The 22,354-nt window shown below is 31.5% G+C and overlaps 1 protein-coding gene across 1 annotated transcript; it reads right to left on the bottom strand.

Annotated features, from left to right (window-relative positions):
- Positions 1-16,582: 16,582 nt before the first annotated feature.
- Positions 16,583-21,716, bottom strand: LOC146994135 (uncharacterized). Its single transcript, XM_085826874.1, has one exon. The coding sequence runs from the start codon at positions 20,735-20,737 to the stop codon at positions 19,220-19,222; it is 1,518 nt and encodes a 505-aa protein (XP_085683000.1). The 5' UTR covers positions 20,738-21,716; the 3' UTR covers positions 16,583-19,219.
- Between the last annotated feature and the right edge of the window lie 638 nt (positions 21,717-22,354).

The raw sequence follows: 22,354 nt of genomic DNA, 5'->3' as shown, positions 1-22,354 counted from the left end.
TTCGCGGATATGAAGTCCTGTACTGCTGGGTTCCTGGACATGCTGGAATAAAGGGAAATGAGCTTGCAGATATTGCAGCCAAATCTGCTGATGAACTGACTAGTCGCCTTATCCCTTTTAGAGATATCTGCTGTGTCATCAAGGGAAAAGTCCGGAAAAAATGGCAGCGATTTTGGTATGTTCAGCTTCAAAACAAGTTAAGACATGTAAAACCTAGAATTGAGCATTGAGCATTGAGAACCAAAAATCGTAAGGAGGAAGTTCTTTTGACTCGACTCAGAATTGGTCATACCAGAGTCACACATAGCTATCTTCTTAAAGCTGAAAATGAGCCTGTTTGTTTTAATTGTAATGTTTGTTTATCTGTTCGTCATATTTTAATTGAGTGTCAATGTTTTAATAGTCTTCGCCAGAAATATTTTAATAGCTGTGACTTACCTCTCGACCGTTTAATCGGAAGAGAGGTCAATTCTAATTTATTTTATTATTTAAAAGAGATTGGCTTTTATTACCAAATGTAATTTGTTTTGAAGACTGTGTCTTGAATGTTAATATGTGCTTTTAACTTGTTTTTATATGACTTCATCCTCTGGATTTGGTACATTTATCTACTTGTTTTTATTTATTGAATTTTAATGTCATCAATTGTAATCATCTCATCTTTTGTTTGGCGCGTCATAATCATCTCTGGTTTTTGCGCCATAATCACTCACTCACTCACTAAATAGAACTTTTGAAGAAATGTTACTTTACTTATTCTTTTCTCCAACTCACTTAATACATGTTCAATTTGATTTAAGTCTGAAGACTAAATGAAGGAAGAAGTTGTGATAACTTCTGGACAGTTGTATGAAAACCACATGTGAACATTTAGGGCTGCATGTTTAGAATCGTTATCCTGATAAAACATGAATGTATTTTGCATTCCAATTTTCTTGCAGATGCTTTCAAATTTTCATAATAGTTATATACTGATCTATATAATTTTCCACTATAAATGATACAAGATTCTAGTAAAATTGGTTGCCTTTGGTATCTAGAATTGTGTAGCGACTATTCATTGACTTCTAAAAGTCTAGAGCGACAAGTCCAAAGTAGGGTTTAAATATCCTTTTATTTAACTTGAGACCATTTACAGTTGGCCAATCCTGGGCTTACATGAAGTCTCCACTTGGAATTTAACTTAAGATAGAAAATAAGAAACTAATGCTAACTAACTAAAAACTAGAAAAAGCTGTACAGAAATAACTAACAGAGTTGGCCCTTAATTAAACCTCACTGGCGAATACAAACACGCACGTAACAATACGGCTGAACGTAGTAAGATTTAGCTTAAAGCAATGACGTGGCCAGAAAGGAAGACACGCATTACTAAGCTCTTCCACGGAAGTAACTTCCGTAGAAGAAAAAAAAATTGATGTGGTCATTATTTTTCCCTGAGACTTCTTATTAAATACTGGTTCCACCTCGTTTATATAAAACGGGATTTTGAAAAATCATTTTGGTAGGGAGTTGTAGGCGGGAAACAAGCAAATACAGAAAAGCTGTTTAAAATTAAAAAAAAAAAAAAAAAAAAAATCCTACAAAAGTAAATTTCCCATTCCAGGAGCAGCGAGAAATATACAAACCATTTTGCTTCCAACTTCGTGCTTAACAGTATGCAAAACCATATTTAGACTTAATAGGGTCCTAAGCTATTTGAGATATGGGGCCCTTTATAAGTCTGTTATACAGTACAAAATCCGTAATCTGGACTCATCGGGACTTTGGCTATTCCGGATTATAGATCATCAATTTAAATCTGGTATGATGGCATGCAGAAATTATACAATTAAAAATATGAAACCGTAATTTATGGAATAAAGAGCACGTATGATCTAATCCGTATCAAAATTTACAAAAAAAAAAAGCTTAATATTTATTTATTTAGTAAACATTTCTTTCAATGTAAGTTGTTTAAGTTGCTTCTTTTTTTTGTGCTAATACTTTCTCTATAATTCTATAAACAGACATAATTTCTTGTTCAGTTACAAAGTTCCACTGTTTAAGTCCTGTGATTGCTGTGTCGAGAATACCGACTAACTTGGCAATCGAAATTTTTTCATTTTCAATAACGTTCTCTGTTACTTTCTTCGCTATCGGAAGCTGCGCGTGGGTAAACACTTTACTGGCTTTAAGCACATGCGTAAGTTTGTGGCTTTGAGGTTCAGATTATAGATCATTCCGGATAATGGACGTCCGGATTATGGACTTTGTACTCTAATATATTTTAATATTATTTATACTATATCTTAATTTTTATGCCCCCCCAAGAAAGTGGGGGCCCTCAGCTATAGCTCGTGTAGCTTATACATAAATCCGACCCTGACAGTATGCAGTAAGATTCTAAGCTAAAAAAAATTTAATTAGGAAACACTTCTACAGCAGCAGATTGCAAGCAGCAGATTGCTTTCAAAGTTATGAAATCTGACATAAAAAAGTGTAATCTATACAATATGTTCAACAAAACAGTAAACTACCTGCAGAAAGTCTACACTCATAGCATTCTAAACAGAGCTTCAAGTAAAATCAGGAAGGCAAAACAAACTAATAGAAATTGATGAAAGCTTTTTTACAAAGCAGGTTGAACACTGATTTTTTGTTAAATAAAGATGCGTCAGGTTTTCAGAGTTCCACAGGAATAACTAACAGAAATTTGGTAGCATCTCCCTAACTTTCACAGTCGATGAGATAATATGTAAGTACTGGAGAATGTTTTAGTGAAGAAATTGAATAGCCACACAATATAATAACTACTACTGAAATATAAATGAATTTTTCTATAAAAAATAAACCTTTATTTATTCCCCACTTTTTTTAAGCCTCAGGTTCTTAAAATACCATTTGAACTTTACCTACAACCAAGAACTAGCAAGTCTTCTCTAGGAACAGGATTTAAAAATTTAAAAACATTGCTCCACAGAACATCCCAGCTGGTCTTTTTTTTTTTTTTTCCCGTGAAATTCCTAAACAAATATGAAGTTAACTGAATAATATTACTACAAACTGAACATAAATTTCAGAAGTTTTTCCATACCAAAATATACTGAGGAATGGGTACTTGCCATTTTATTTACCATGTTCACATTCTAGGCGCCTAAATAAATGTAATGAATTAATAAAAAAATCAAATTAAAATTCAATTCAAATTTACATGGACTAGATTTTTGAACTATTTGAAATTCAATTCTGTTGTAAAATATATTAACATTTAATTCTTATATTCTTTGGCTAATTCCATTTTTTAAATCTTTATATAAAAATTTAGAAATGACTACAGATTAAGATAACTCTGACCAAATGAAATTTAATAACATCAATAAAATATAACAAGAAAAAGTACAATTCAAATGAAATAGAATTTAAAAATTCTGAAAATCATTAGAGATTGAGGGAATGGAATTTGCCTAATTTAAGTTTAATTACATACATTCCATTTATTTCTGAGAAACATTTTCCTTTGTTAAGACTAAAAATTAAAAAAAGGAGAGTAGGCAGCAATGAATTATTCTTCAATATAAAAAATGTCCTAATTTCCATACTGGCTTTAGTTATCTATTAAATGAAAGTAGACAGGAGACATTCAGATAAATTTCTAAAATTACTACACTCAAAAGTCTTTAATCCGGACTCGTCGGGCGATTCCGGATTACAGATCATCAATTTAAATCTGGTAAGATGGCATGAAGTAAACATAAAATTAAAAATATGAAAACTTAATTTATGAAATAAAGAGCAATTATGATCTAAAGGGTATTAAAATATACAATAAAAAATTATTTATTTGTTTACTTTATTAAACATATCTTTCAACGCGCACATGCGTAAAGAATACATTACGCATAGTCGAAATTAGAAAATTGCAATCAGAAAACTATTTGATGTGTATCTGTAATATAATGACGAGAAATTTGGGGTTTTCATCCGCAGAGAACCCGTTGGCGCCGTTGCATTTTTACTCGCCAAGCTCCGATGAGCCGAGCCGTAAACGTGATATTTTGTAAACGTGGTTTTTAGTGTATGTAAATTCAAGCTAGCAGACAATGGTAGTAAAAATTCACAGATAATAAGTGTGTAGATGTAAAACTAACAGGTTAAACGTGATATACGAAAATAAATTTGTATTAAATTCAAGTTAGCACAGAAAACAGTGTATTAAGCTTAACGGGAAATAGAAATTCATTTAAAAAATAAAAATTAGTATTCTTATACTTACGTTTACGTTATACTTATATGTATTTTCTCTAATTCATATAGAATACTAATATTTCTTTTACAAGTGTCATTTTTCATTATTAAGTACTTTGCCTGTTGATTGATGTATTTCGGTAAGAGCCATGCCCATGTAATAAATTAATGAATGCATGACCTTTAATATATCCATTTTACATAGTTTTAAGTATTTTTTTTTTTTTCAAGTTACTTGCATACAGCTTAAAGCATTTTACGTTGCAACAAATACCTGTCCTTTTTCATGATACATTTCACAATACAAATAACCTTCAACAGTAATGAAATTTTCTTCAGTAGCATTGTTAAGTTAATAAAACTAGAACTTTATACATTTTAAAATTATTTTAGGATTTGGAAACCTCATGGTTCTGCGTGCTTACAGCTGTTAATAATTAAGAACATAACGTGAACAGCATGTTACAAATTAGCATTCACCCCTCCCGCCATATTTTCTTCCTTTGATCCCGAACTGACGAGCCGAGAACCGGCATCTTTCGACGAAAACTTCTTTAATTATGCGAAAATATTTCTATCTATTCGTTGTTAAAAAATTCAGAAAAAATAACAATAAATAAGAGAAGAATAATATAAATCTCCAAATGCGAACAACGACAACCTTCGCACAAGCGAATAGGATGAATTAGCTAGGTTACCAGGTTTGAACTATTATCGCCAAAGTTGGCGATGTTTACATTTACCGGGTTCTCTGCGGAAGTGCTTCCGAAATTTGATTTAAATCATATCAAAAACGGAGTACATTGAGATGAAATAGTACATTTAGTAAGGAATTATAAGCCGAATAAAATAAAAACATCTGCCCTGAATATAAGGATAGTGTTGACAGATCATTGTGCACCGTCATTGAGAGAATTAGATTTTTGTAGCATAGTTTGAGCAAAGAATTACGTGAAACGAGATCACTTGGGTTCACGTGATACGAACCTGCGAATCAGGATGTTGTACCATGAAAGCATACAGTAGACGCTCGTTTTTACGAACTCGTAGGGACTACGAAAACAGTTCGTGAAATCAAGAGTTCGTAATTTAGAAAGGCATCGGAAATTGTTAGTATTTCACATTTTAATGTTTTCGAGACAGGTTAGTGATACTATTCCATGCTTTTATTTATGTATTAGGAATTATTTTTAATAGTATTACTACTTAATAAATGATATCCATTTTATTAAACAAACAAGAAATATAAAATATTTGTAAAACGTACCTTTATTAAGTGATTGAGCACCAAAATAATCACTTATCTTTGTCTGTTTTAAAACAACAGATTGTACAATGCAAGACTCCATTTTCTCTATATGTGTTAGCATTTCACAATTATCACTGGCCTCAAAAAATCGTCTAAGTTCTGACAAGTATTCAGCAGCTTGTTTTAAAGTCGGTCTTGGTGTTACTTCATTTTCTTCTTCTTCTTCTGGATCTGAAAGTCTCTCATTCTCGTTGATTATGCTGCTAATAATATAGTGATCCGATATTTCCTCCGTGCAGATGACATTAGAATCCACATTTAAAAAATCCTCGAATGAAAGTTCTGGCAACTGTGGATTTCTACGGCGAAGTTCATGCATGAGAACCTCATCTTCGTCATGAGATCTATTGTCATGAATTTCTTCAGTTACGTCTGTTTCTTTAATAAAACCTGTATGTCGAAAGGCTTTAGATATTGTTTCATCTAAAACATCATTCCATGCACTGATTGATAAATGCATTGCACCAAGAATATCAATCTGATAAGGTTGTTCCCTTTCCAAGCCAAGGATTACTCTTTGCAAGAGCACTGTCTTATATTTTCGCTTGAAACTATTGATTATCCCCTGATCCATTGGCTGTAAAACTGCAGTTGCATTTGGTGGGAGATATTCCACACGGATTGCCTGAAGCCCAGTGACTTCCATGTGTGCAGTACCATGTGTCCACGATTAGGAGAACTTTGCACTTCTCTGCTGAAAAACGGTTATCTAAATCTCTCAACCATTTTTCGTAGATGTTGCCAGTCATCCAGGCCTTATTATTAGCATAATATGCAGCAGGAATCTTCTGAACATTTTTGAAACACCTTGGTTTCAGATATTTTCCAATAAAGAGCAGAGGCAATTTTTGTGACCCAGTCATGTTGGCTGCAATCAAAACTGTAAGTCTCTCTTTAGCTTTATTACCTCCAACACATTTATCTCCTTTGTAAGCTAATGTTCTTTCTGGCAAAATCTTAAACAAAGCCGTTTCATCCGCATTAAAAAAGTCATCTGCAGCGTATTCAAAAAGAAGCAATTTCAACTTTTCTTCTTTCCATTCATTTGCTGATGACGTGTCTACTGCTGCACTTTCACCACACACTTTCCGGAAACTCAAACCATTCCGAAATTCAAATTTCTGTAACCAACCATCCGATGCTTTAAAATCTTTGATGTTTAATTTGGAAGCAAAAAAGTGTGCTTGTTCTTTAAGTACATTTCCATCAATTGGAATGTTTAAGCTTCTCATCTTTCGAAACCAAACAAGCAAAGCCCTTTCCAAATTTGGGTGTTTTGATTCTCGAAAATATTTTCGAGAGGAGGGTCCACATTCATCGTTTCCGTTTTTAGCTCCAAAGATCTCTCTTGCCTTTAAAATCGTCGATAAACTATTTTTAGGAATTCCATATTTCTGAGCAATTTGTATCTTGCTTAATATTTTTTCGTCAACTTCTTTTAAAATCTTCTTCTTTATTTCAACCGCTAAACAAATTCGTTTCTTCATTTGCGACATAGCTCTAAGAATCTTACTTAACAAAAACTGGCCCAATCTCCCTCTCGACTAACGGGACTTCACTGATTGAGTTGTCCAGATCAAATGACTATGACATTACAAAAAGCAACAACTCTCTTTTAGAAGCAACCCAAACCCCTTTAACACGAATGGTCTCACCCCCACCCAACAACATCAGGCCGATGCTCTTCTGAGAGCCTCCCACAACAAACAACACCATAAATTTGTTCTAATTCCCCCTCTTCTCCGCCTCCTCCTTCCTTACTGTACTTCTTCGAACGTTTCGCACTTGCTGCCTCAAAATAGTTGGAGATTTTATTTGACCTTCACACTTCGTCCCAATGAAACACACAGAAGTATGAAAACTGAGTTCGCAAAAAAGAGATTTTCCTGATTTGTAGTTCGTAAATAAGAGCGCAAAATTACATTACATCTATGGGAGTGTATTCGGGACCATTCGAATTATATTTGCTTAATATTTTTTTGTCAACTTCTTTTAAAATCTTCTTCTTTATTTCAACCGCTAAACAAATTCGTTTCTTCATTTGCGACATAGCTCTAAGAATCTTACTTAACAAAAACTGGCCCAATCTCCCTCTCGACTAACGAGACTTCACTGATTGAGTTGTCCAGATCAAATGACTATGACATTACAAAAAGCAACAACATCAGGCCGATGCTCTTCTGAAAGCCTCCCACAACAAACAACACCATAAATTTGTTCTAATTCCCCCTCTTCTTCGCCTCCTCCTTCCTTACTGTACTTCTTCGAACGTTTCGCACTTGCTGCCTCAAAATATTTGGAGATTTTATTTGACCTTCACACTTCGTCCCAATGAAACACACAGAAGTATGAAAACTGAGTTTGCAAAAAAGAGATTTTCCTGATTTGTAGTTCGTAAATAAAAGCGCAAAATTACATTACATCTATGGGAGTGTATTCGGGACCATTCGATAGTTCGTCAAATTGAGAGTGTTCGCAAAAACGAACGTCTACTGTAGTAAATTCTTAAATTAACGTTTTTTAAAAAAATTATTGTCTTTTTACAAAACTTTAAACGATATTAAAATGTTTATGCCTTTAAAATAAAGAAAATCTTAGAACTAACAATTTTTGACAATTTTTATGTGTATTATGTGTTGTTGCCAATAAAGTGCACTTAGTGAGATTTGTGCCGGCGAAACAGAAAAGTACCATACTGATTTATACAGAAATATTTTAATGCCTTTATTTTTTAAATTGCTTCCAAATGAATTCGTTCTTAATTATATTCAAAAAATTAAAGATTAAAATTGCGATTTAAAAGGTCTACTAGATATTTCGAGAAATGAAATACTTAGCAGAGAAATGCACAGCTTATGTTAATTATAATTCTGAAGAGAAATTCTTGTAATTAGAAAAGCCACTACCTTTCAAATTGAAACCTTTTCCCGACTGCGATATTTTAAGTTTAGAAATGAAAAGGCAGATGTTATTCATGTCTGGATAAAAGGTACAGAGTTAAAAACTGCAAGCAAAAAGTAAAATTAGCTTCTATAATTAACAAACATTCGAAAGTGAATTGTTGGGCATTAAAATAACACAAACAAGAACTAATTATCATACTTATTCAAAAAAGGTAGAAAGAGCAAATTCTATATAGACTAAATAAAAATAATATTCACAGGAAAAGTGCACAGCAAAAATGGATGAGAAAAATACACATGTAAGAATAAATTTTCAAACTGATACTTCAAAGGAACTGCATGTCGAACAGCAACAACGAACTAGCTACACACAGAAATGACATTTTTCTTGAATCATTAAATTTGGCACATAATCAGATAAAATAAAAATTTTCACACATAAAAAAGGCAGAATTTAATCCTAGAATATAATAAAAAATTCAGTAATTAAGATCAGAAAATCTTTTACCAATCCGTTAGGCCAAGAACTTACCCGCATTAGTTTTAATGAATATTCTCAACAAATCGCATCTCAATCTGTCAAATAAACTGTGTTAATATGCAAAACAAGATATTAAATAATACAAACAATAATTGACATATTTATTCAAAAGAGGCATAAAGAAGAACAATTTTTACGCAAACTAAGTAAAAACGGCGCATTTACTTGAAATTTTCTCAAAAATTTACTAGCACAATAAAAAGAGACATGGAGGGAAAAAAAATAAAAAACAAGAATTAATTTTTATATCTACTCAAAAAAAAAAAAAAAAATGCAGAATGAGCAGCAGCAACACAAAACAAAGTAGACAATTAAAAATAGTAATTTTAATGAATCTATCATTAATAATGAAATTCTGGGCATATACCACATAATAAGAGATAAAGTACAAATTTTCATACATAAACAGCAGATTTTATCCTACAATATGATTCAGTAATTAAGAGCAGGTAATATTTTACCAATTTGCTAGGCCAAGATCTTACCATCATTGGTTCTAATGCATTTTCCAACAAACAGCATTACACATCTGTCAAATAAACTGCATTAATCTGCAAAACAACACATTAAGAAAATACAACTAATTAACAAATTGGCTCAAAAAAGGCATAACGAAGAGCAACTTCTACATAAATTCAGTAAAAATGGCACATTTACTTGAAATATCCTCAATCAAAAGTTTACTAGTAAAGCTTTTTCATGTGTTAGAATTTTCGTGGTTACTTAAAAAAAATGGAAACAGTAATCTCTACACGACCTAAATGAAAATGGCGCATTTATCTAAAAACACGGTAATCGGCCAGAAATCTACCAGCACATAAAACAGAAAATGAGCATGAAAAAATATACGCATGCAAAAATTACTTTTAATATTTAATACTAAATATAAGATATAAAGCAAACACTTACCAGAGAAATAGAAACCTTGGTTATTTGACGAATAACCTGAAATTTGCCATTGCGCACATCTAAAAACAAACAACTTCAAATTAATCAAGCAAAATGTGTAAATTTGGAAAACAAGGTATTAAAAATTTATGGTAGAATTTTAGCATACTTACGGATCAGAAACAGACCACTCTTCAACCACAGTTCCAGAAATAAGAATGAGCCGATGACGCCAAATTACTTGGCGAGAAAGTTATTAGTAGTTCTTCATGCAACCCAGAGAATCTCGTAACTCCTCCCATTTCACCCCCCTTTTTTCTCGTGAAGATAACCTGTCAACAACGAATTCCCAGATCAACATACAAGATTCTTCCTAGAATCTCTGAAAAAACACACTTCAATGATTTCTTTCTTAATCAACTGCTCTCAAATCACGAAGCCTTTCCTAGTTACTTTAATAGATTCAAACTCAAGACTCCACCCAGTCGCTGTACATGTGGACAAGAAACAGCGGACGCACTGCATATGATTCTTCACTGTCCGAGTTTGGACAGAAAAAGAAATGAACTTTTTCCGCAAACTTTGACTTTCGACCTTCTATGCAAATTAATTCTATTAGAAAAAAGGTCGCCAACTGCTTTCCAAATTTATGGAATTCTTGTATTCTAATGAGAACACAATGTATGTATAACATAAAATATTTGTGGCTTGAAAATGTATTTCTAATATTCTGATTTTCTATTATACGCTTTAATTTTTGTATTTTATTTTCTGTTAGAACTGTAACAAAACTTATGATATCTTACAATATTGGTCTTGTACACTGTTTTTGTATTATCTATAATTCTGTTGTCAAAAATTTGATTGATCACTGTATATATAAATTTTTGTAAATAAAGATGTTGGCGAGTCAATATATCTTTCAGTTAGCGGACCTCAAAATTTGCTAGGACTTAAATTAAAAATAACTGATTATTAAATTTATTATATATTCTTTAGCTTAACTTTGGCTGACTAGTTAATATTCTTAGCGAATGGCTCCGGTGATACCTCAACACTGAGGTGCGAACTGGATATTCCATTCTTATGTTGCAAGTTATCGAAAAATAACAAAGATATGATTTTTGCACAAATGCTACTAAACTATAAAAATTGCTATTAGGCATCCAACAATTAATGTTTCTTTTATGCGGAAGTGTCCCTGCTTTTTGATTTGTGTGGAAATACTGTTAAAGTGCAGTGAAAGAGCTCTGGATGTAAACAAAATCTCTGCAAGATAGAACCATTGTAAGTAGTTCAGGTAAAATGTTATAGCTAACATTCTACCTGAAGTGGTCTTTACTAATATCTTTTTGATTATAAACTTTACAACTAGCAATAAAATTGTTGCAAATTTGCAAATGGTAGTCTACTGATTAATGTTACTTTATTTAATCTTTAACCATTTAAAGGCTCCTTAATGATAAAAAGACAGACACCTGAATTATTAAGTAAACTGCAGCTATGGCTTTTACAGTTCTTATAAAATTAGATACTTCTATTTAAGCCTCATGGTCTATTAGTTTAATTTTTAAATCCAAGGCAAATGTATGTTTTTTAAGATAAAACACAAAACATTATTGATAATTCTGAGCACATCATTCTCCAACTATCGTACAGCTAGTTTATTCATTGGCAGCAGCCATCCAGTATAATGATGTACATAAAAACATGACATGTTATTCATGGATTGATAATAATCTTTATTTTAATACTGAGTAGTGAATCATGTTTAGTTACAAAAGGAATTCTTGTAATTTTTTTGTCAACCTTGTCCTTGACATATAATATACCTTTTCTAAAACAATATTATTATCACAAATAATACCTAGGTATTTTACCCGCATAGCTTGACATTGTAAATATTATGAGAATAACATGATTAAAATGAATGTGTAAAGTACTTTTTTCAAAAAGTAAAATTTTTTCCAAGGATATTTACTTTAATTTTCCTGTTTTGGGACTACTTTAATAACAATTTAATGGATTTGTCTCACATGCACGACTTACTGATTTAATTATAATTCACTATAGTTGGCATATATGTAAAAACAGTGCACTTAATTTTTCTTGTTCACTGGGCTGTGGAGTCGGAATCGCAGTTGGGCAGATTTGGGAGTAAAAGGAGTCGGAGCTGGAGTTGCTAAAAACAGGTCGACTCCGACTCCAGTTTTTGTTGGACAGTTTGAATTTGAAATGTAATTAAAATGAATTGAAAACAAAATTATGACAAGCTGGGTTATTATTTTTATTTATGAACTATATACAGTAATAAATAGTTATTTTCTATTTTACTGGCATATTAATAAATAAATAAATATAAGGGACAAAGATGAATGTGATATTTGCCATTAGTGATTAAACTGATTCATTTAGTTACAAATCTCGCTGGTAAATATAGGTAAGCAGCAAGAACTCTCCCAAATTTATGCCATTCTTAGGAAGCGAGCAGAAAAAGGAGTAATTACTGATCAAGCAATGTGATAAGAAAGTACATATTTGATGATAAAGAGGTTGTTATAATTAAGAACGTTTTTAGAAAATGTAGATAACCCCAATATTTCACTAACAGAAAGCCTGTGGAATGATCTTGCAGAATTGGAAACTCTTCTTTCTACACTGTATATAGCCACAAAAAATCTACAATCTAAAGAATTGACAGCAGGCGAGAATGGAAGAATGTGATGCTTGTTCTTTCCAAAATGCAAGGTTTATTGCAAAAGGAACCATTTCTTCAATGAAGAAAAGAGAAACTAGTTTGCTAAACAGTTCAATATATGTCGATCCGGCTCACCGAATTTTCTTGGATGACAAGCAAATTAAAAAGGCAAAAAAAGCGGTCATAGGTAATTTTATTATTATTTATTGTACGTAATTAATTTAATGCGTAATTAAAAAGGAATAATTTTTTAATGAAAAAATACACTACTTAATAGTTTGCATTAGGAAAACTTTTTCTTATTTTTTATCTCCAATCATAAATTAATTTTTTTAAGAAACACGGATTTATTCATTCAATTGTATTCACTGTAGATCATATACAGATACATAAAACAGATTTAATACAAATGCATCATTCTCAACCACATGACACAGATTCCCAAACCACATGGTACTTCATGTAAATAAACAGAATGATTTCATGAAGAGTGCGCCAGCATACGCGCAAAGTGAGATGCGCATCAGATGGAAGTATTAGATCCTGATCCCTAAAGTTGCCTTCTCTCCATAGATATGGAATAAGGAAATATGAATGGCAACCATCTTACTTGTTGCAAAATACTAAAGCTAAATTATACATTACTATATTTTTTAGACTTAAAAAACAGGAATGTTTTGAGAAATGAGCTATATTTCGGTAGAGAAGAAGAAGAAAAAGAATGATCTTGTTTGTTTGTGTTAGCTACATATAAGTCAGGATAAAGCTCGGACAGCAGCCTTGGCTCCAAATCAGGGGAAAACAGTTAAATTCTTCTAAAATGGTTGTTGTCATATGATGTACTTTCTCTATGGAGATAACCAACATTCTTACTTGGCTTTAAAATTTTTAGATCAAATGCTGTAAAATTACACTTCTGTCCAACAAAATTGCTTTCTTTCTATTTGTGTTTCCTTCAACTCTTTAATCTATAACAATAAACTCTTTAATTACAACAATTACGATTTCTCTCATACAATTTATACAAGTGAATGGGGTGACATCATTTTAGCAGAGCATAGAAGATATGTTAGCAAAGACAGAAGCTAGGGAGAGGAATGCAGCAGAACAGATAATGATGAAATTAATCGAAAGGGGTATTTATACAAGTTTAATGTACAAGTACAGTAAGACCCCGCTTAACGCTGTTTCGGTTTAGCGCTCTTTTATTTCAACCCGGGGATTCCACGAAATCGCTCGCAGCATACGGGGATTCCCCGAAATATTATGCAGCGATAGGTTTCAAATACATATCCGAAAGAGTGTACTTGTATTTCTTGTTTGGTGCGGTATTGTACAGACATATTTTGAAGGGGTAAATGTGGAAGATGTCGAAGAAATAATTCAAGAAGCAGCGGCTAGTCTTTCTAATGATGAGCTCAAGGAATTAACTGAACAAGAAGAAAACAAAAATGTTGACAGCAGTGATTCAGAAGAAGAGCAAAAAGAACTTTCGATGGCGTTTGTAAAAAGGAGTTTGTCTACCATAACTGAAATAATGGATCAATTCATTGAAAATGATCTGAATTTTGACAGGAGCTCAAAAGTAAGGCGTGGTGTTAGAGATGCTCTATCCATTCATGAAGAACTTTTAAGAGAACAACGCAAAAGAAAAAGGCAAACAACATTAGATGCTTTTGTCACAAAAATTCAGAACACTGAAAACGCGGAAGGCTAACTAAATATGACTGACTGAGAATTTTATTTGTTTTTTTTTTTTAAGAATATTCGTTTTGTTATTTATATTTTGTTTTTATTTTAGCAAGAAAAAATAATGTGGTATTAATTTGGGCTTTAAGAAATAAATGTTTGGTTTTATTTTTATTAAAAAAACATACTTTTTAAATTTAATACCTAACCAATTTCCTAGCCATCTTCCCCTAACCCCAATATTTACATGTAAAGATAGCCTCGTTTAGCGCTGTTTCACATTACGCTCTACTTTGATGGAACGTATCCCCCACGTTAAGCGGGGTCTTACTGTACAGCTAATCTATGATTGGTTAGTTTTATTTGCCCTTTTCAACCAGCATTACATAACCTACAAAAATCTCAAACCTGGGAGAACACATGAATTCAGGGAGAGAGCACCAAATCTGGAAATGTTAATTTTGAGATCACCAATTATTTTTCTAAAGCAGCTATCATATTTTATTACAACTTACATGTATATACCCCTGATGGTTAAAGTAGACTGAACGGTACCCCTTGTATTATTGTGAAGTTATTTCATTTATTGCCAAGTTGTTGCTTCATTTATTGCCAAATTGTTTTTTCGTTTATCGCCAACAGTTGTTGCTTCATTTATGGTAACCAGAGTAGTTGAATGTTCTGTAAATATACTTTTACCTAGAACTGGGTGTTCCTTTGACTTTTTAAGTGAAAATACATGGACAAACTCAAGGGAGTGCACAATGGCAAGATTGTGCAATTCTCTGATGTTGTTTTAAGTAGGTCAATGTATACATGGATAAAGTCAAAGGAGTGTGCAGTGCCTAGTTTATGCAATTCTTTGACTCGTTATTTTGTCTTTGTATAGCAGGAATTTTTTTGGAGCTAAAATCAAAAACAAGTCAAAGAATTTCACAAACTCAGAATATACTTTTACCGTCCCTAATATTCATTTATATTAAGAGATGCATTTATAATTCTGTACGTAAACACATTTACCTGATAGTTATTTCCTTGCAATCAATTGGTAAATATAACCAGTATGACAAATAAATTTCATAATTAATACTCAAACTTATTATAATTTTGTGATTAGCTTTCTGCTTTATGTATAAAACACATTCTAATTCAGTATTTTGTACATAAGTCGATTTTATGTATTTGCACTAAGGTAATTTATCTGGTAGACATTATCAAATAAAGGTAGCTGTTTAATATTATACTCTCCATCAGTTTTAAACAGCTACCTTTATTGGTAATAAAGGTTTATAATAAAAATAATGAAATATGTAATTAACATTAACAATAAATATAAATATTGTGTTTGTTTGAAGGAGGTAACATGTTAACATCTATGTTTGATAACATATTTCTATATGAATAAATGTGCATTGTATGTGTTTGTAGAAACACATACATGCATTATTTTGATTATTAAATCCAGGGATATTTCTGTAGAAAAGCTAATTGACAGGAAAACATATTATTTGCAGTCAATGATCTATTATTATTAAACTCTCTCATTACTTATGAAATACAAAAGACAAGATATTTAAACAAATTTTGGTACTTCCATATTAACAAAAGCATCTTTGTGCATTTTTTAATTTTAATGGCTAAAAAGGAAAAACACACTCATTGGCTGGAAGTTGGTTTTCATGCATTATTTTTAGAAAGATTCCCAAACTAACAATATTTCTCATAACTTTGTAAAAAACACATGAAAAAAGAATATACTTCAAATGAAACTATAAATTTTAGTATTAAATATGGATGATATGATACATTAAGAGAATGAAACATTTACATTCATCTACAAATCCTTCTGGAAATTTTTTCTGCTGTTACTCTCCCCAAGCATACAGCCAACTGTTTTACACCAAAAGAAATCATAGACTCAGCATAGTGCAACACTAAATATCTACCAAACTCATTTCTTCATTGTCCTCTTTAGAGGGTGTTTGAAAAAATTCTGTATTTTTATACCTACGCTTGATATACTAAGTATTCAAAATAAATTAAATAGTAAATCTAAAAATATTCTGGAAAAGTTAATTTTTAAGAAATTGTATCAAGTCGCACTGGCAAAAATGATTTCATGACCTACTTTTCATATACATATTTGTTAATATTTAATTTTCATCAAAACAATCTTTCCAAATATGCAAAAAGTATTTAAAATATGCAATTGCAAACTTCACAATACAAAATTTAGAATTCTTGTATTTATATATCTCCTTAAATTCAATACATATATTCCCCCCATAGCTTTTAAGGCTCTAAATAATGACAAAAACATTTATATCAATAATTTAAAAAAAAGATTTATTAAACAAAACAAGAAGAGCACAGCAGATGCAATGTTACTTCAGTCAATCACCTGAAATAAAATTCAAATGATCTGACAAAATTATATTCTGTTAAACAACATAATTTTGCCAGATTACAATTCTTATTTCTGTTAGAGGAGTCCTGTTTGCAAAATTCAATTGAATATAATTTTTATACAGAATATCTCTTCGGTTAAAAATGTCAATAAAGTATGAAATTTTCAGATTCTTTCTATTCTTATGCTGCATTATAAAGGAAATATTTCACCTCCCTCAGTGAATTTCAAAATAAATTTAGGCTCCCATTTCTTTTAAAGTTGATCTGTGTAAATACTTCCAAAACAAAGCAGGAAATATAACATAAGTTACGAGACTCTACATTGGTCCATGCAATATAGAAAGGCAGTATGTGTTCTTGAAGGTTAAAATTATGTTTTCTTCTGGCAATTTAAAAACAAAATATTTCTTAAAGACACATTTAGTAAATAACATTTCTTACATCTATGGAAAAGGTATTTTGCAAATGCCTTTTTACATATTTATGCACATGAGGTTTTTCTACAGCACTGATATGTGCAAAAATTGATTGAAAGCTTATTGTAGTTGAGAAACATTTTGATGCCTAATCACACAACCAGGCACCAGGCATGTTCCTAAGTAACAGACGTACCCCAATTAAAAAAAAAAAAAAAAAAAAAGCTCAATGATTAATAAAATTTTTTATCTCATATTCACTAAGTACTTGCATATGACAAGTACTTGCAGTGATTTTTAAAAATATTAATCGTGTTATTGCGAGAGTCCGGCCACCCCCGATTTTTGCTGCCTGCATATTTTTAAGTGTTTCATTCCTGCTAGGAACGGCCCTGCACAGAATGATATTTCAATTTTTTGTTAACGTAAAAGGAGCCAAATTTAATAAAATGCCCTAGCAAGCTACAGCTTATATATGGTGATGAAATATTTAACCATTTTTCAGAATTTCCGAAGAGGAATTAGAAGGTAATAACATGAAAGTCGGCATATTCCACAGGAACCAGATGTCAAAGCTGAATATTTAATAACAGACAATAATCAGGGACATATAAGTATAAACCTATCCGAGATATTTTACATGGATACATGAGCACGAAACGAGTTATACATATATATATATATATATATATATATATGAAAGCAATAACCTTAGCACAATTTTTTGATTTTTTACAGATGAAAAGTTAAAAGTAACTTATTTGGTGCAAGTTCGTTGTTTTCACAGCTTTATTTCAGAAAGATTCTGAAACTGTAGATATTTGTTATAAACTGGTAACATTATTAATATATCAAAAGAAATATACTTGAAAATATAAATTTGAAATGTAAAATAAAAGATTATGTGACAAATTAAAAAAATACGTTTTTTTAAATCTTTATTATTTTGCACTTTTCTCGTCTTCAAGTACACATCTATCTGTTTTTGCCCCACCCCCAAAAAAAGGGAATTCAGTTCATGCAGCATTCAGCTATCGAGGAGAAGCATTTTCTTGCTATTCCCTTTACAAAATTCTGTTTTCTTGAAATTTTAGCGTAAAATTGTGGCAAATTTGCTCACAAATTCCGCAAGGCTGAATTTTAAAATGAAGCTTAAGGGAAAAAATATCACAATTTGTTTATAAAAACTGTTGAACTTTAGAATATAGGAAAAAGAATGCACATAAACTGGCTTAAGTGCTTGATTGAAGGATTATAATAAGCATGTTTACTGGAAGATTGGTGATGCACACTGTAGCCAGAATTTGGCATATACTGAAAATAAGGCAACTTTTATTAAGCTGACCGCATTAGCACTTAAGTATCATGGAAAAAAAAAAAACCTTACTTCCTCTAGAAATTTCGTTGGAAGCCGTCAAAAGCAGCATAGTGGCATCAAAAACATAGGCAAAAATTAATATAGATACTGAACACATAAGCTTGCAAAAATCGAAATTCTAAGTATTCTTAAAATTAAAAAAGGAGTTCCAAAAGCTAAGGAGGCTAAAAGAAACACTTAAATTCTACAGCACTAAAGGTACTACAAAAGAACATATTTCATAGTTTGTACTTTCTTAGAAAAATATAATGAAATGTGGATTACAGTGCAAAGTGAATGAAACTTCCATTAAAATGAAAATGCTCAACTTTCAAACAATTCATGACATTACCTGAATGCAAGGCAGGTGACATGAATAAAACTTTCCAATTAAGAACAGTATAATCAGTGTCTCACTTTTGATTTTTTCGAATATGCTGATTTAAATCACAAGTGCCTTTAAATAACCTGTGACCTTTGTTGCAAACATGAGGTTTTTCTCTTGTGGAAAAAACTAAATGATTTATTAAGAGTTTAGGCGAAATGACAAGTTAAACATATCCCATAAAAAGACACTTTTTTATAGCATGGACAAATCCTTAATGCTCACAATAAGCAAAGGCTCTTATTAATCTAACTTTTCCACAAAAAAACATTAGTCTCCTTATTTTATGTGTCTTGAGTGACATGAGTCTTTCAATATGTCTAACACCCAAGTGATATGTTACACATGTAAATCAAGGAGTTTCTTCCTGGTGTGAATAGATATATGCTTATTTAAATTAGATTTTTGATTGAGATTTCTCTCCAGTGTGAATAAGTATATGTTTTTCTAAATCACTTTTATGAGCAAATGACTTGCTACATACCTCACACATATGAGGTTTCTCTCCTGACTGAATAAGTTTCTTTCCTGTGTGATTAAGCATATGGTTATTTAAACTCTGTTTGTAAGCAAATGACTTATTACATATTTCACAAACATGAGGTTTCTCTCCAGTGTGAATAAGTATATGTTTTTTTAAATCACTTTTATGAGCAAATGACTTGCTACATATGTCACACACGTGAGGTTTCTCTCCAGTGTGAATAAGTGTATGTTTTTTTAAATAACCTTTTTTAGTAAATGACTTGTTACATACCTCACACACATGAGATTTCTCTCCAGTGTGAATAAGCATATGTTTCTTTAAACGATATTTTCGTGTATATGACTTGTTACATATCTCACACACAAGAGGTTTCTCTCCTGATTGAATAAGTTTCTTTCCTGTGTGATTAATCATATGGTTATTTAAACTACGTTTGTAAGCAAATGACTTATTACATATTTCACACACATGAGGTTTCTCTCCAGTATGAATAAGTATATGTTTTTTTAAATCACGTTTATGAGCAAATGACTTACTACATACCTCACACAAATGAGATTTCTCTCCAGTGTGAATAAGTATATGTGTTTTTAAATTACCTTTTTGAGTAAATGACTTGTTACATACCTCACACACATGAGGTTTCTCTCCTGAGTGAATAAGTATATGGTCCTTTAAACCACTTTTTCGTCTAAATGATTTGTTACATATCTCACACACATGAGGTTTCTCTCTTGTGTGAATTGTTATATGGTGCTTTAGATCATATTTTTGAGTAAATGACTTGTTACATACCTCACACACATGAGGCTTCTCTCCTGAGTAAATAAGTAAATGTGCATTTAAATGAACTTTTTGCATAAATGACTTATTACATATCTCACACACATGAGGTTTCTTTCCTGTGTGAATAAGTATATGAGTTTTTAAATTACTTTTATGAGCAAATGACTTGCTACATACGTCACACACATGAGGTTTCTCTCCACTGTGAATAAGTATATGTTTTTTTAAATCACTTTTATGAGCAAATGACTTGCTACATACGTCACACACATGAGGTTTCTCTCCTGAGTGAATAAGTAAATGTGACCTTAAATGAACTTTTTGCAAAAATGACTTATTACATACCTCACACACATGAGGTTTCTCTCGAGTGTGAATAAGTATATGTTTTTTTAAATTACCTTTTTGAGTAAATGACTTGTTACATACCTCACACACATGAGGTTTCTCTCCTGAGTGAATACGTATATGGTCCTTTAAACCACTTTTTCGTCTAAATGATTTGTTACATATCTCACACACATGAGGTTTCTCTCTTGTGTGAATTGTTATATGGTTTATGAAACTAAGTTTGCAAACAAATGACTTATTACATATATCACACACAAAAGGTTTCTTTTCTGAGTGAATAATCCTCTTCATGTTTCAGGTGCTCTTTCATCCAAATGAAATCTTGCATAGGAGTTACTTTCTCCTGTATGTATATGCAGATGCTTGTTTAAAGAACCATACTGTCTAAATGACTCTGTATACCGCATACACGAGGTTCCATTTTGCATCAATACATACATGCTTGTTTCTCTCTTATGTGAATAAGCATATGCATATGCATTTCAAAACTAGAGGTGTCGGGAAATAATTTATTACATACCTCACATTATATCTTATCCTGCATTAAGAAGGAAATGTTGGTTTTATTGAGGCTTTTGTGTAAATGACTTTTGAGGATCTTCTGTTGGGTGAGTAGGCATGAGCTCATTTAGGAAGCTTTTTACTCTGCATTGCAACTTCCAATACAAACTGTACTCAAATATATTCGGAAAACTAGCAGGGTCTATGGAAATATAATCAAGAATTTATCAGTATTTCATAGCATTCTGGGAGATGTTACAATTTCAGGACTGAACCTGGAATGTTTAGATTAAGCAAAGTAGTTTGAGTATACACATATAATATAAAACACTAATACATTTTGAACAGAAGATACATTTAGTGCGATATAAATTGGCATGATTTTCAGGACAACATGTCATGAAAATAAGTTTGTTTCTTTCGGACTAACATGATTTCTCACTTTAGCACTCATAAAGCTTAGTTTGTTCATTCATTGCTCCAAATTACATACAAAAGAGATAAAAACACTTTAAAAGTACAACAATATTAGGGACACGTTTTCAAAGAAAGTTCTATGTACATATTCTTTGACGTTATTAACAGGACCTCTTCTCGCTCCTCCCACGAAATGGCACCCTCTCATTGGTTATAATGAATGTCAATCACGCATGACGTTCAGATGAAGAGTTTTGACTCCGGGTTACTAGAGAACTTTTATGTTTGTCATAGTAATGAAGAGCAACTCAAATGTCGCCAATTTGTCGTGATTTTGGGATCTTCGAGCATTTTCTTTGTTCTTTACTGAAATTTTTGTTCGTTGTTTTTCGTATGCAGACAGAAATTTTCCATAAGCTAATCACTAATTTTAATGCTTTAACGTGTTAAACGCTATTTTATAAGGAGAAGCATTTACAGTATACTCTGAAATATTTTTAATCACTTAATACTATAACAATAATTCGTATCAATGAAATAATTTTTCAGTATTTCCTGAATTAAATTTTTATCAGGATCATCAAAAGTCTTTCGATATGAAGCATGGTTTATTAATCTTTGAACAAATGTAGTTTCAAAATATTAGTCCTAATTTTATTTTCTAACATCTCATAGTTAGATTGTTCTTTTATAATTTTAAACTTACCGTAATTTCGCACGTATAGTTCGCAGACACGATTTTATATAAAAAAATTTCAAAAATCGTCAGATAGTCCGCGGACTATACGTCCGAAATTGCGTTTTTTAATACGGCGATATTAATGTATTTTAGAAACAAAGAACTAAGTATAAATAGAAAAAAAGTACTTGCTTACTAATATACCTTCAGAAATAAAACGCTAAATACAAATAAAAACAGTGCTTACTAATTAATCATATATTAATTAATCACACATTCTACCACATTCAGGAAAACCTTCAAAGTCCGAT

This window comes from Stegodyphus dumicola, chromosome 11 (assembly GCF_044657685.1).
Source record: "Stegodyphus dumicola isolate Sdum_Otavi_A_Nest chromosome 11, ASM4465768v1".
Lineage (NCBI taxonomy): Eukaryota > Metazoa > Arthropoda > Arachnida > Araneae > Eresidae > Stegodyphus > Stegodyphus dumicola.
The sequence above is the reverse complement of the archived record's forward strand: the minus strand, read 5'-3'. Positions and strand labels throughout refer to the sequence as shown.

Excerpts from the sequence above, each read along its gene's own strand:
- LOC146994135 (XM_085826874.1), bottom strand. The coding sequence starts at position 20,737 with ATGAAGAGGATTATTCACTCAGAAAAGAAACCTTTTGTGTGTGATATA.